General features: G+C 35.2%; 1 protein-coding gene across 2 annotated transcripts; it reads right to left on the bottom strand.

Moving 5' to 3' along the window:
- Positions 1-1,616: 1,616 nt before the first annotated feature.
- On the bottom strand, positions 1,617-16,313 carry LOC107173785 (uncharacterized). Of its 2 annotated transcripts, none has more exons than XM_015524463.2 (10): positions 16,154-16,313; positions 9,735-10,047; positions 8,665-9,349; positions 8,103-8,434; positions 5,213-6,136; positions 4,052-4,241; positions 3,793-3,910; positions 3,392-3,698; positions 2,789-2,920; positions 1,617-2,643 (listed from the first exon to the last, which is right to left on the bottom strand). In XM_015524463.2, exons 2-10 carry the CDS (start codon positions 10,017-10,019, stop codon positions 2,482-2,484), a joined length of 3,135 nt encoding a protein of 1,044 aa, XP_015379949.2. In that variant the 5' UTR covers positions 10,020-10,047; positions 16,154-16,313; the 3' UTR covers positions 1,617-2,481. The 2 variants fall into 2 exon arrangements, with proteins under 2 accessions (XP_015379949.2, XP_089080666.1); XM_089224540.1 differs by lacking the exon at positions 16,154-16,313 and adding an exon at positions 10,526-10,548.
- Between the last annotated feature and the right edge of the window lie 811 nt (positions 16,314-17,124).

Below are 17,124 nucleotides of genomic sequence, written 5' to 3'. Positions count from 1 at the left end.
TACAAAAATACAGAATTATATAAATATTAATTATAATATAGAACTTTTTCAACAACTAAATAATGATAAAAGTTTTAAGCTTTATGATAATAATAGAGATATGAAGTTATAGGTACCTTCACAGTATTCATCATGATACAATTATTAATATATTGTACTGATTACAATTTACAAGTAAAATTGATTGTAAGATTAAATTGTAAAATAGAATATTTGCTGGACAATCAGTATTTTTACATTACTCATTTTTTAATTTAATTGTCAACGATATAGTAATTTTAAAAACTAATAACTAACTTTTCTAGTTTGTCTTAAATAAGATAAAATATGTTAGTTACCCATATATTTTACAATATTTTTAGAATAAACAATGCACCTTCCTTTTTCCTTTATAATAATATAAGACATTATATTGAGTATCATTAGTTAAATAGCTATTATAAATTTTAATTTTTGCCTGACAATCACTATTTTTTAACTTTTTTTTATAATTTTATTCCATATTTCATTTCTATTTTTGTTCATTGTACGTTTATCGACTCACTGGTTTCTAATAAATTCTGGTATTGTGTATCTATTTCTCACATAAGTTAAATAAGTGAAATGTATCATAAATTCATAACGGTTTGTATTTATACTTGTGTCTTGTAATAATATGTTAAATACCTACCTATTTATTATACCTATTTTTTTGTAGTGCAAATAAATACATACCTATCAAGATAACTGTATACATTAAAAAATGTAAAATGAACATTAAGAATATCAATGTCTAACCCGATAACTATGTTAAAGTATGGTATGGAGATGGACATTAGTAAATAGTAGCTATTATTGGCGGTAAAAAGTAAACTATCTTTAAAATATTATACCTATACAATGTATTTAACCTACACTATAATGATTAATTTTTAGTGGGGATTTGTAATTATATTAATTATTTAAATGGTAGTTATATTATTTATACTTATAAGTTGTATCTGTAAAAACTTAATGTGTGCACAATAATATATAAGAAACTATCTATTTATTTACTTTTCTAATCATATATAATTTATAATTTATAATTGTATATTACGTGGTATGTACCCACTCTAGTTTACTACCTTCTCATATATTATATTTATAAATACCAGTATGTACAAGTACAAGTTATTTTTATTATAATTTATATATTAAGCCATAGCCCAAAAGGATTTAACTATATTTTGTTTTTTCCGTCACCGTTGAACACGACGTAATAGTTTGCCACCGCGAAAACTGCAGTAGCTCTCTCGTAAGGTGTTGAATTTGTTTAACTTTTTGTACAACATAGCCATAATTTACTTTATAACATCTCTTATTACATAAGGCGTAATAGCCCCGCGACTCCTATCCTGACAAACGTTTCTTTCAGAATATATCATGATAATTCTTTAATGGTTCAATATGGCTTTATTAGTGTTTTACGATCCTATAATAGTAGAAATTAATATAGTACAATAAGGCGTACAGGAACTCTTAACTTTTTCATATTCTTACGAAGACAAGTGTAAAATATGATTTCACATTTAACTGATATCTTTTGAAAAATTAATGGATGAAGGTAAGAAAAAATAAAATGTAACCACTAGCTGTTATAATTTCAAATACAAAAATATATTTTTATTAGATCCATACAAACTTTTATAATTATAATAATAATTTAAATGGAACAATATTATTAGAAACTTATTTCTATAATAATATGCATAGGTACAACATTTACTTTATTTATACGTTAAGAGCACAAGTAATTTATTATTTACAGGTATTGGATGTAGGGTTTGTTTGTTATAATATGTATAATTTATACAATACAATATAATATTATCATGTTAAAAATTAATACATAAAGTTTTTAACATTATAGGTACATAATTAGTGTAAAAACAGATACATAATACAATTACTTATCTATATTCTACTACCACTGTGGCACAATACTTACATAGGTTTAAGTGATGAAATAATAATGTAATATAGAAATATCAATGGTAACATATTATAGTAACACACATGAGTATAATATACTGGATCATATTAAAGAAAACATACGATGAGTACTTCGTAATGTTTTTGAATGAGATGAAATTAATTTGTCTTTTATTTTATATTATTTGTAGAGAATTCCAGATTCCTCCGTTTAAGTCCTAAAAAACAACCCTATCAGTCTTTTCGACCTTGTCGATTACACAAATGTATGCCGTTTAAAACAAACTACAAATACAATATACAATACAATATTACGCAATACACTTACGGCGTGCATATTATACAGGAATCTTTCTACATACAATCAATAAATATTAATAAAGTATAATATCTAACACGGGTTCAAAAAAATCAAATTTCTTTGTTCACCACGACAATTTCAAAAAATATAGTAAGTATACTAATATAAATTTAAAATAAATAATTTAAAAATTAAAAATAATAATCCGCTCGGATTCATCTTTCGTCCTAGTATTTGTTGGTGATTTGTCTGACCCAGTCCAAGTAGTGCGACACCTTGACATAGACACCGGGCACGCCAGGCTGTCCGCATCCCACGCCCCAGCTGACGATTCCGACTAAGTACCATGAACCGGCGCGCTCACAAACCAATGGACCACCGCCGTCACCCTGTAAACGTATAAGAAAATATCGCCGTTGATCAGATAAATTTGAGTCTTTGTAAGATGCTAGATAAATCACCGACTAGTTTAAGAGTATGTGTACAACGTGTACTTCGTATTATACATTATAATACGTTTTTCTATCGACGTACCTTGCAAGCGTCTTTTCCTTCTTCACCACCCGCGCATATGAAACCGTTGTGCAACTTGAAGTCGTACCCAAGGCGGGTCTGCTGCAATTGCGTTTCGCATTGGCGATTAGAAATCACTGGTACGTCCACTTCCTATGCACAAAAAAAAAAAATCGATTATTGGTGTTATAGTTATTAATTCTATTTCGACGTAATTGCCATCATACACGCTCATGATTCTCGGTGTTGTCATTTTCGTACGAAAACGAGTTACAGTTTTTTTTTTTTAATAAACTGTAAAAATTATTTTTTTGTAAAAATCATCGTTTCCCGCTTCAATATGACAACCATAATTAATAAATGAAATGGTATTTTCTAAATTATTGTGTTAAAGAACTGAAAATCCTGTTTTCTAAATCAATCGGGGGATACTTGTAGCTGATCATAATATAGGGTTTCCACCGTTATTTCTAATAATTAATGTTGAATGTATTTTATTAATATTTTTAATATTAAAAACACTAATTTCTTCCCGACGATATTAAAAAAAACTCATTAATTCGCATCATTGAACAAACACTGAAATTAGAATTTCTATTTTTTTCAACAATTTGTAAGACTTACCTTTAGAATATTCTGGTATTTTCCATAATCGCCAAAGGCGTCTTTGCCCCAGCCGGTTGTCCAGCACCGTTGTCCGGTGAAGTCGGAGAATGCGTCCGGCAAGCAAGCTGGGCTAATGTGTGGGTTCCGGGAAAAGTCAACGGGCTTGTCCATTCGCAGTATAGCCAGGTCGTTGTACAACGTGCCGGCATAGAACTCACGGTTTATGACCATATTGACAACGTCTGTTTCTACGTACGGGTAAAATTCCACGTCGTGGTTTACGTCCCATTCACCTAAACGAACGCGCAAGTCTTGTTCTTGGTACCTGTGTGCACGAATAAATTAGGTAATAATAAATAATTGAACTCTTGGATATTGGGATGACAGAATAAATATAATCTAACATTTTTGAAACTTACGTCTTGATACAGTGGGCGGCAGTGAGCACGTGCAACGAATCGATCAGTGTACCTCCACAAACATAAACACTCTCCTGAGGGTCCTTCTTGAGGATAGCCACTTGCCACGGGTATTCACCTGCAGACGAAAACAACATCCGGTGAGTTAAAATAATATAATATAATAATAATATACTCTCGTTAAGGTTGGGGTGACAGTGTGCAGGGTGCAGGTTGGAGCATAATTTTAAAATAAGTAGTTATATTTAGTGCCGCATACCGAATTCGCTATCTCCGTCAACGTATGCCGGCGTCTTGATCCTTCCGGTGATTCCGTGCGTGTTTCTCTTACCGCATTGTCCGGCGCTAACGTAGTTGGAAGATGAACCCGAATGGATAGGTACTGGTGGTCGTCTGCAGCACACTTGTCTGGGACCGCAACGGCCATTAGCCGAATACGAAGACTGACGCTACACACACACACACACACACATTGATCGTTTAAGTCTACGACTATACGTTTCGCGCGATGTTAATTTCGATAATGATTATTATATTTAAAATAATATTATTGTTATTTGAATACGCGTTATGGTTAGACAATTTTCGCATGTCTAAAACGGTTAATAAAGTGATGTTTGTAATGTGTTTAATGTGATTCTGGTCAAATGAAAGGCGTTGAACCAAGTAGCATAGCGAGTTAAGCGAGTGTAATAAAATAAGTACATGTTTATAGTACCTATTTTTGATTCGAAATATAACATTATTTTCGGACCAAAAATATGGCATGGTACCTATATTAAATTACTCATATTTGAGCGTTTATCGTTTCGTTTTGTTAATTGATGATTAATAACCTATCGATGATATTATTATTATTAGGTACGTTTAATGTGATCCAATTTCATTGCATAGAAAACATTGTTATTTACACTGCATAAAAGGTATACATTTATTGTGTGAACATATCTTAGAATTCTTAGATATTTAGTTAGAATTTTGTGTTATTGTACGATCGTTTGCGACGACGAATCGAAATCGCGTGCAATTTTTTGTTCCAAACATCTGTTATATTTAGCGATTAGTGTTATGTATAGCTGGGTGGTAGAGCCAAGTCAAATAGAATATGGAAATTGGGGATAAGACATTTCGTATACATTAGTCAAACTTCTAGGGCGGGAGGGTATATGCACATTTTTTTTGAAATTGTGTGGTTAAATTAATTAAAATACGGGCTCCCAAAGACGAATTTTTGTTGTTTCCGAAAACAGACCTGTAGGAAAACCCAAACCTCCGGTAGGTATATATCATTAGAAACACGTTGACTCCATTTGACTTTGTTCCGTTCACCGAGACGATTGGAACATATATTTTGTGCCACCACGTGTTAGTGTCGGGCCACAAGTAGAAACCCGACAGTGTTACGTTTTATCTATCTCACCTCTTCCACATCTCTTTTGCTTCGTTGGCTGCCACCTACGAATTTAATGGACCCCGTAGACTGTCGGTCGTTGGGAAAAGCTACTTTTGGACTACCCGCGGCGCCGAACGACGACGATTCGTCGTGGCTATTGTAACCACCGTTGTCACTACCACTGTTACCACTACCGGTTACGTTGGAACTCCTATAGTACGAGTCAGAATCGAAATCGTCAGATTGTTGGCCGTAATAATCTCCGGCAGGTGATCCACCGTAACCACCGTGGTCATCGTACTCATCCTCCCTGTACGAGTGATATTCGGGTGCATAACCACTGTTACTATAACCGCCATAATAACCACCACTTCCGTAACCACCACCATATTCACCTCCTCCGTATCCCCCACCAAACGATGGCTTGGAGTGGTAGAATGGTTTGGATTGGCCGTAATACGAAGGGCCGCTATGATGATACGGTGGTAGTGAAGGTGGAGGTGGCACGTGGTAATGGTTATGTTGGTGAAGATATGAGGGGGGATATTCGTGTCCATAACCACCGCCGTAGTGTGGTGACTTGAGCTTGTGTACGATATCGCCGACTTTGTGCACTAGGCCCGCGTTGGGTGTCACGTGTAAGTTCACCCAGGGTTTGACGATTTTTTCACCATACTCATCTTTGCTGACTTGCAACGACAATAACGGGTTAACGCTGACTAAACCCAGGTTAAGGCCGTTACCACCCCCCAGGGAATGGCCGTATGGGTTCACTGAGGGATTGGGACCATAGGGGCTAATTGGGTAGCCACCACCGCCGCCGGAAGGTAGTCCAAAAGATACTCCAAACGTGGGTCGGACTTTGACGCCGGTACTTCCGGTGTCGTCAGAGTCTTCGGCTCCGCCGCCTCCTCCTCCTGAACTGCCCCCGAGAAGACCCCCGAATTTTCGCTGTAAACACATACACACCACCCGATCAAACCTATTCTGCTGCCCTACCGTTGTCAGATATAATCGTATTGATGGGATGTATTCGTTTCAATGTAGGTATAATTTTTCAGGTGAGCATAATATAATCGCGAAATATTCGTATATTATTTTCATAAAACTATTTTGATCGAGTTAAGATGAATAAGTAAGGTTTTATGAGCTATGCCAAAAAATGTTAGTCAATGTACAATATAAGGAAATTATTATGTTTATATTTCAATCAGTTGTTATTGTTATTGTTTACGAACTAACTTCATTCGTGTTATCATTTAAATAGTATATTTACTATGACAGTACCTATGTCAATACATATGAATAATTTTGTTAATCGTATTCACACCACGCAATGTGATCATTTTCATTCGTTAACTGTTTGTGAAGAGTGAAATTTAGTGAAACAAAATGCAAATACAAAATAGAATGTAATGTATACATTGTGTATACCTATTACGTCATTCAATATTAACATAACAAACATATAGAATTAGAATACAAACGTGGTCTTTCTTCTGGTCATAACCGTGTGTTACACATTTGTCTTTGTCAATACAATTTTTAGTTTTTCCATTTTGAAATATACCCGGGAGAAAATTTAAAATCGTGTAAAGACAAATAAATGAAAATATTATTGAATACTAGTGCAAACTGCACACAAACGTAGTAAAATGTGCGATATTATTTGCTCGAATGACAATTGAAATATTATCAATTCAAAAAAAAAATGTCAAGTTACTTAGTCACAGTTTACATGTAAAATTAGTCAGATATGACTTATTTAAATATACCTATAACGGTTATAACATTATGTATATATTATATATTTATATGTTGAGGATTTTGATAGCGCTGAATGTATTTAGAATTTAGATTGTACGCGGAAAAAATAGTTTTCATATTCTTCATAATATTACACACTTTAATGTTTCGCAACGCTTCCGAACGGAAGTAATATTTTTTTTGTGTTTTCCTTTTCTTTTTTCCGAGTCTACGGTCTATGATCATTATTGTTTGTGTTTAAATTATATGTATAAATATAGTTAGGTATGCGTAGTTAGCAATTTTCAACTCGTTCCTTATTTTTTTTTTTTAAGTAGGTAAGTGTAAACCCGTTAGTTAAACATGTAACGTATTGAGTGAGTGTATTGTGATCAGAGTGTCATGCGTGAAAAGTATTTTTCTCGTATCGGCTACTGGAAATTTGAATTACGTTAAATTACAACAGTGATGAATGATAATTCATTTATGCGATATTTCGTCATTCATAATTACTATGATCATCATACGATTTTAATTATCACCGTTGGCAAAAATACGTATAGCAAATTTTGTTTTTACATATTAATGCGTGTCAAGGATTTGTGTCAAAAACAACAAAAGAACCTGAGACAAAAGCACACGAATAGGTACATCGTTTAGGAACGTGACCCAAACCTCCAGTGGCCGCGACTCGAAAAGTTTTGCAAACATCAGGTAAAAATGTACAATGTGCTACTTGGTGTTGAGTAGAAGTGATTATGTATGTTAGTTTTTTGGCGCGCATGAATCTAATTGCACTTACGCCATCGGTGCGGTCGTCGTCGTATGGAATCTCCACGTTATATCCGTTGCTGATTAAGTCGTCCACCGAAGTAGGTCTTTCGAGATATCGCTAAAAAGTCCAGTTTCAAACGTTTTATAAGTCACAGTGACATTGCATGAAGTATATCGAACGTTCAAAAGTGCTATTCAGTATTGTAGGTATTATAATAACGCAAACGATATAGTCGGATCGAGTAATGTAATATTTCGTCATGTGTCGTAAAACATAATAATATTATATAAATCGTAAAATATAGTCATAGGCAAATTTGTCCTCAAACGTCAAATTATTTTGGGTTTCGGGGGACTTTTTTTTAGGGGGGTATGTGCATAGACCGCGGGCACTTACCGGTTCGGCGTCTTGTTTGCTTTGTGTGGCGTCCCTGCGTCGACGCGCTTTGGCCTGCTTGTCGGTGGCTACATCCGCGGTCGGCTTGTGGTGTGACACGATGGTACCGTTGCCGTCAGTGACTACCACCTCGTCAAGCCCGATGGCCTCAATGTCGGTTTTGCCTTGTTGGTGTAGGTTTCTTGGGTCGATACCCGCGATGCCGTCTTCCTTGCGGGCCACTTCATGTGGCAGACACTGGTCATACGGCACGCAATAGCACCCATAGTTGTCGGCCCTTGGGGTCTCGTAGGACGGATACCGTTCACCGGCGTAAGGTCCGTTCAGCGAATCTGTTCAAGTGAAATCACACACGTTAGCGGGTCTCTATATATACAGTAATTATCGCACACGTGCAGTGGCGTACTATCGTTGGTGGATTGTTTTGTAGGAGAGGGAGGAAAAATTATTTCTTTTTTTTTCGTCAATTACGATCACCTAATTTATAAATTAATTTTCGAAAATATTTAAGTATAAGCGGGCCGCTGCTCACACGTATCGGGCTACAATAACTATATATTACTCGATTGTGGAGGTGCATTGATGTTGAGTTGTTTCTTGTAAAGTGGGCCACCTGGAGTCTCGTAGTTATCGAAGCTGCCCCCGTAGCTGTTGGTCAAGCTGCTGCTCTGTCCGTACAAAGATTGAGGACCGTCACCGCCTCCGTACAGCGAACCGCCGATTGGGCCACTTATTGGACCGAATCCTGAGTCAACGACGGCCGACGCGGCCTTGATACCGTCCGCGCCGTCGCCGTGATGGTAGTGATGGTGGACGTGCTGTTGTAGGCCGCCGGCTGGCAAGGCTACGGATGGAACACCTCCTAAAATTGGTTGTTTGGGCCGGTATGACTCGGCGGCCTCGGACTCAAACACCTGTGGTGGTCGGCTGCTGATGCCGTACAGTGATCCAGGCCTGTTGCGTATGGGTGGGCCGGAGCTGAACGAAGACGGACCGCCGCTGCCGTATGACGACGGTGGGCCGTTACCGTACGACGATGGGCCATTACCGTAAGACGAACTGCCAGACGGGTACGGGACGGGACGTGGTGGGCCGTATCCAACGGATGACTGCAGTGGTGATCCGGTCGACTTAATCGGTATGGCGGCGATGGGACGTCCGACTGGTTTCAGTGACACGGGCTGCGCGTAAATCAAATCTTGAGGACCGATGTAACGTTTGGGTTCCACCAACTCGTCATCGTCACACTGGAAACAAATTTAAAAAAAAAACTGTTAGTATATAACTTATATCCTATTGCATGCGTCTGCCGTTCAAGCCAAAATCCGATTGTATGATGTCTACATAATAATATAATCGTATATAGTTGGTATAACTAAACCATAGATTCGTATACATTATAAAAATTGTTTCACAATTTTAATTATTTTATTGCATCTGTACTGTCACTTTATAGATCATAGTTAATAGTGATAATCAAGTACAAAAAATTAATTTTATTAATTTTTTTAAATATTAATATTTTGTAAACCTGTGATTTTACCATTATTTCGTATTTTATACGATGATCCCCTTAGCTTATTCGTGTCTGCATAATACATATCTAACGATATAGCGACAAAAATTTGTTACCTCCATAAGTCCCAAGCCGCACAGTCTATCTCTGATGAGATGTCTGGGATGAGCATCCGTCCCGTTGGTAGATGAGATTTCACTCTCTTGGCTGCTGTCGTCATTAGCCGTCGAATATGAGTCTATCGACTTGGCTTCACGGTCCGTGGCTACTAAGGAGTCCGAAGGCTTAACTTTCTGCTCCTTGGTTTTGGTCTTGTCATTGCCCCACGACCATTCCTCTGCAGTTGACGCATGCACGGCGAGCGCGATCAACAAGAACGAGCCCGTTACCAAAAATCTCATTGTGCTGTTGCTTTTTGCCGTTGTTAAACTGTGGACCAGATAGAGAAAAAAATGTTGTTATAAAAACTATATTGCTTATGATAATGATAATAATAATAATTAATATTATTTTCAGTACGAGTGTATGTCATTTTTATTTTTCAACGGTAGAAATGTTTATATTATTTATAATAGTTGTAAAATAAGTAGGTACGTATAAGAGGTAAAACTGACATTAAGACATTATTTAGGGCGCGAAGTATTCTGTGGATTGGATGGTTGTGAGTGTTATTAGTTTATTACCCAAAGAAATTGGAATGAGATGAAACAATAAGAAGGGTGTTTGACTTCTGGTGAAATATGAAGAGAATATTATTGTTATCATTCTACAGGTTATTAGGTTATCTGTAGGAAAACCTGGTGTGTGTTAAAATTGCCTAGGCCGGACGCCGGTAGACTATTTCATATAATATTATGTCGTTATGGTAAAAATATATAATATTGTGTACGACGTACGCAGTACCTACATGTTTCGATTTTAAATATTATTTTAGCGCACATATTTGCCAATATTACAGTGTCACAATTCTGCAGTCGTCAAAGTGAACTGTAACTGTGACGACTCTGTATTTGACGTTTGGGCGGCGTTTTTCGTAATGGCGCACTCTCTAGTCTGGATAATAATGAAAAAAAGTATAAACTAATTTAAAATCAACGTGGCATGCATGTGGTGAGCACGTTTTAAGCGATGAAGTAACGTGATTAGTTATTTTACGGATCTATATTATATAATGGTTGTGATAATATGTGATCGATAACACGATTGGCGTATTATTCGTCACAATATTATATGAATTCGGGGATCTATTGTTTGTTGTGAAAAAAAAGTAATAAAAATTGACAAGATTTCAAAATGACCAGTGCCAAGCGTTATAATTTATATAAACACATAATGTATATTGGCATATTGTATAATATAATAGAACGGAATAATAATGATAAAAATAATAATAAAACGTGGGTATAATATTATTAAGTAGGTATATATTGTATAATATATACTCAATAGTAATATTGAAAAAATTTCATAACTACTCGTATGTGTTGCGCGTCGTCAGGTTATTAAATAATATCAAGGCGAGGTCGTTGATATTCGTATGCCCGGCCCGAAACAACCAGAAATGATTTCAAACCACTTTACGAAGGGGTAGGTATATTACAAAATGAAATATCCATTAGAATAGAATCCCAATACAGATTTTGAAGAAAATCTAAATTTTGTACGTAATATAGGTTCGGTAAAAACAGCCTGTGACCAACTATGCGTAGCTTGTGATCATAATAATATATAGGTAATATATACTTGAAACTATATCATTTAATATAATTTAAAAAAAATAAAAAAGTTTAAACAAATAATTATTATAATCAACATGACGTACTCATAATCACCTAATAAGTATGCGCGCTAATAATGTTTTTATTTGATTTTCAAACTCTTTCCATTCCGATCACGCGTAGGCGGGCGGGCGGTTATACTCAAAGATGGTGTAGCGCGGCGTGGAGTGCGTGCATATTATGATAATATTGTGCAGCGAACAAAGAGAAAGCGAACGGAGTCTAAAACGCTTTCACTTTCGGTCGCCCACCGGATTTGGTTTTTTTTCCGCCGCCGTTCCCACACACGTGCTCAATGCCACGACATGCCGTCGACCTTGAAAGCTAGTATTATCATTAATATTATTATTATTATTATTATGTCATCGGTCACAAATATGAAGACGAGCGAGTGAGAGAGATGATAATATTATATACGATTTGGATTCCAAACGACCGGCTTAAACGCGATAATAAAAACGAGCACGACGCGATCGTCGTCAAACGACGAAGGGGCAGTAGCTCGGTTTATAGTGCCAAGTGGGTGGTGAGAAGGAGAGGTAAAAAATTAGGGACGCGTGAAAACAATGGTTTGCTAATTTTTTCGTTTTTCTCCCCGTACATAGAGGTACCTACGCGTAATATGTTATAATGTTTTATAATGACGACGTCGATCACGTAACATCGACGAGCGGTATGGATCGTCGTCTCGCCGAGGTCGACCGATGACAATATAATATAATATAATATACAATATTAAAGGCAGACATGCGAATATTATTTATATTATTATTATAATGACGATGATATATTCATTTTCACGATGACGGCATTCGCGAAAACAATCGTCGTTCGTTTGCGCGCGTATTACATATTATTATTATATATCATATAGATGTATATTGCATTTATGTATACCTACGCGCGTGCTGGGCCGGTCGTTTTATGCTTGCCTATTACGATATTTTTATAATATAAACATGAGTCACAGAAAGCGAAATTTCGAATATTATGTAATGACTAATGACAACATTTACGCGTGCAACATTTGTTGTGAAAATGTTCGGGGGTCGTTGATTTTTTGATTTTTCTGGCTGTCTTCATATTTTTTTTTTTATTAATTTATGTGGATATTTTCTCAGCACCCTTCTTCTATTGATTTGGTAAATCTGCACAATATATAGTTTGGTATAAATGTAATTTTACATCGATATTTATTCAGTATTAACTTCAGTTCATTCATTAATCACATACAACCTCAATTTTTTCATTAATATAGCCATTTAAATTCTTAAAACTGGAATTTCCAAATTTGCTTTAAAACAACGTCGTTTTGAATTATTTAGATTTATAAGTCATCATTAGCTTAAAAATTTACAAAATGATTCTCGTTTAAAAATAAATTTCTAGGTATTTGCAAAATTTGAGAAACAGTCATGCAGCATAATTATTTTGAGGAAAAAAAACGCTGCTGAGATAATTTTAATGGGAATAGTTTAAGTCAACATGACAAACGTGGTTTGTATATTTAAATACCTTCATATTAAATAAATACGTAAACGTCGAAAAGAATGCATAATAACAGACAACAGTAGTTGATATGTGCGTCGAGTTTAGTTGTAGCTATAATATATGTTGACAACTGAAACGTCAGAACGGTCTGGGATTACGTTCGAAAACTGCAAGACGGGGACAGACGTTTTCTAGAATGCAAAACAATTAGAATTTATATTGCGACAATAATACGCGACTAAACCAAATGTTGAAGTTCTCAAAAAAAAAAAAACACAATAATAAATCGAGTGTACGATACGTGAGTATATGTATAGACTTTAAAAAATGTAATTCAAACGAGTAAATTTAATATTTATGTGTTTGCCACCCGTAAAGATTTTTAATATTTATCACTGACACCTCTCTCGCTTGTAAACGACTCTCAAGTTCAGAAATAAAATAAATAAACAGAACATTTTTTTTCTCTGTGATGAAATAATAAAACACGCTTTTTTTCGATCAGTACGTCGGGTAAAAACACTTTAACTATATCATCATCATCCACAGTTTCTCAGTCCTCAATGCAGTCACACGGCGTGCTTTCGAAAAACGTGTTTTAGTATCCGGTCGAAACGGCAAGCACGCGGTTCACCCGTACCACTTTGCAATAATTGTGTTACGTAACATTAATGTTACGTACACGGGTCGCATGTACCCACTCGGTGGGCGCGTGAAGGGTGGTTTATTCTGCGGACACGTTTTCTGCGTGAGCCGTGGCTGTCGTCGGAGCTGAGTTCCAGGAAATTCGGGCATTATATGATACCGTTGAAATGTGATGCGTTTGATAACAATATTAATAATAATGAAAACAATACAATAACCCACATACGTACTCAGTGTATAATATACATACAATACACTACACTAATAAACTTGGATCGTTGACGAAAATTTAATTTTTCTCATCGTTATGCAATTACCGTTGTTTTTAAGTTTCATCTCCAACGTAGATACCACACCACGTGTCGTTATGGTAAAAATGAAGCTATTCGTAATACTATACTAAATTTTTATACAATGATATCGTTCGCCATATTATATAATTACCGGGATGATGAAATAACACGACATTTCGACACTCGTGGTAGTGTGGCACCCTCCTCCCAATCGCTCAATGACCTTTTATTAAATTTACTGATCTTAATGCTTCGGAACGTTCAGTTAATAAATACGAGATTTATATTATATTGACTTAAGTAGTATAATATAACTATGTATAAATAATAAATACAGACCATACAATATTTGTTTGCTGTTATTTGCACAAGTAAAAATAAATTGTTATACGAAACAAACAGAAAATAGAGTAGATAATAATAATAATAATAATAATAAAAATAATAGAAAATCAAAACAACTAACTAGGTAGCGATGATTTTACGTAACGTGAAATATAATAATAATAATAATAACATTTTGAGAAATTCAAATATTGCGTGATAGCGATCAGCAGCATCAGCCTACGCCCGGCACGACGCGGACGTCCGGAACTGGACGTGTTCGGCCCACGCAACTGTGATACACATAAAATTGCTTACACCTGCAATAAACACGTTGACGAGCCGAAGATCGAGGCAGAGAGAGCTATAGAAGAGAGAATGAGATAGACAGAAAAACGATTTAAAAGCGGAAAAAGAATTACGCGTACGACGATCGTAATAATAAGACCACGGCTCATCACGATAGAGGGTTATTGGCGTGCGTTGTTCGAACGGAGAAAGTGAATAGTATAAATTATAATATTATATAGGAACCTATTACCACGGTATCGGTGACCTCGGCGGTGACTGCATCGTTATGCCTACATGACGTACTGCATTACATTAAAATAACTATTACCATCATGTTTTTTTTTGTAATGGATTATTTAACGGACCAAGCACACCGCCTTTACACGGTAGTAAATATAAAAATATTATTATGTTTTTGATTCAAAGTGGTTTTACATAATATCTCGTTTATCGTATCGTTAATCGTTATAATAATTTATATACCGTTGCCCGTCGTCGTTTCCTCGTCCAACCTCTTTATTATATGATACTACAGTTATTATTTATATTGGTAGTATTCTGTGACAATTTCATAGACATATGTCTATACTATATAGTATCGCAATAATAAATTATATAAAGTCAACGGTAGACGATTAACGTTAAACGTGATGAGATATCTCGCTGACCATCCCGCCGAAGCATTAAAATAAGGGTGGTGGACATATTTTGGCGTGAATTCTGAAACGTTTGGGTATCGGGGATGCAAACGAAATTTATCTTTCAATCCAGATATACATTTCAATTTATTTACAAATAATATTTTTTTTATAAACCTAATTATTAACTGCAGTATAGCGTATTATAATAACTAAAGTGTATGTGACTTTTTAAAATAATTTATTCGATCGAATTTTACTTTAGTAAAATGTAAAAATAAACTAAAATTTAAGTTAAATAGTAAATATCTCTGCAGGGTCCACCACCATAATATACTTAAGTTTAAATTGTTTATTGTAATTCATTATTATTATTAGTAGTATACTAGTATAGTAGTAGTAGTAGTAACTTCATATATAATGACTATTGGTTAAAAGGTAATTGAAAAAAATTTACAAATTAATTTACTACTTAATACCTAATTAGTAGTAGTTTTAGTATAGTAAATAACCTATTATAAAATGTCGATCAGATATTATAACGATGATGTGTGTTTAAATTACATTTCAATTACTCGATCATAAAAATGCTCAGTTTAGATCAAAAACAAAATGTTCGACTTATAATTAATAAATGCATTGTATATATATAATGCTTTACTATTTAAAATCTTTTAAATTTCCTAAAAGAACTTTAACTAAAAAACTAAAAATATACAGATACCCATAATAATTGTATTCAAATAAATTTAATAACACAATATTTTCAATTAACATTATACGTTTTATTTTTTACTACCACATTTTAACGGGAGAAATTAGAAGTCTCAAATATTTTAATCCATTTAGCTATAAAAAAGTACTGATGAAATTTAAGCCTACATTATTACACAATATTGTTCTATATCAATTGATAAATTTAATTTAATTTAATTTCTTGTTTCAAATTATTTGCAGGTGTATAATAGATCAAGTTTTAAATTATAAAATAAATAAAAAATAACTTACCGAAAAGTAAGAGAACTTTAACAATTACAACTCGTAATCAAAATCAATAAATGAAACAAAATATTACCTTTATCAGGATATCCAATGCGTTGTTGTGACTTTCGTCCTAGAATATACAAATACGACAGAGACGCAAGTTCAACAGTGTTTATGTCTCTTCACTTGGACGTCCGTAATATACTTTCTCCAACGATCACAGACTGACTTGGGATTACGGTAACAGCAGGATTTATTATGTATTTTTCTGTCCCTACTATTTTCGTTTTTAAGACGCATCCGGCCACCTTCTATACCTGTATAATAATGCATAATAATATTCACCCCCACCGTGGGGTCACCTCCACGGCGGCCACTGTGCAACACTATTATTGGTAGTAAGGCACGCCGAAAAACAACAACAAACCGACTAAGGCCGTTCACTCTCAGCGGCGGAAAAAACCGATTCTTCGCAACAATCAATGCCATTCGATGCTGGCACGGCGGCGGTGGTGGACAAACCGTGTTGCAGGCTACCGCGGCGGAGACGCTCGCGTTCCCGGAAACCGTCAAGGCTCTCGTCGGCTAAAAACGGCCACGGTTGTTTCTTAAACAGACCGGTAAACCGGATCTATGTTCTGTGATGCAAATCTATTGTTTTCTCCGGATCTTAATAGTCATCATCGACTGCCCTATGACGTTATTAGATGGGTAGCTAATGCATATAATCAAATATATGTATATATCTACCGTTTTACCTATTCGTAGTTCGTACTCTATTGCACGGGCCAAGTCTTATCCGATTTTAAAACCATCGAGTTATGCATATTGTATACTGTTACTTAACGAGTCATCTAGCCGATTTATTTCTCGTTCTCATGAATCGAAAATAGATGTCAATCGCTGATGTAATAGAAAGTTCGCGATTATACGTCAATTATAGCAGTGGTTTCTTCAGCTGCAGCGTGATGTGCCGACGCACCACCGCATGCACTAACACGAGATACAATAATATTATACGTAATATACTTAATAACAATCAAGTAATCACCTATTATATAG

Source organism: Diuraphis noxia, unplaced genomic scaffold, assembly GCF_037042655.1.
Source record: "Diuraphis noxia isolate RWA-SAM2 unplaced genomic scaffold, SU_Dnox_SAM2 contig0003, whole genome shotgun sequence".
NCBI lineage: Eukaryota > Metazoa > Arthropoda > Insecta > Hemiptera > Aphididae > Diuraphis > Diuraphis noxia.
Note: the sequence above shows the minus strand (reverse complement) of the source record. Positions and strands in the feature narration are given on the sequence as shown.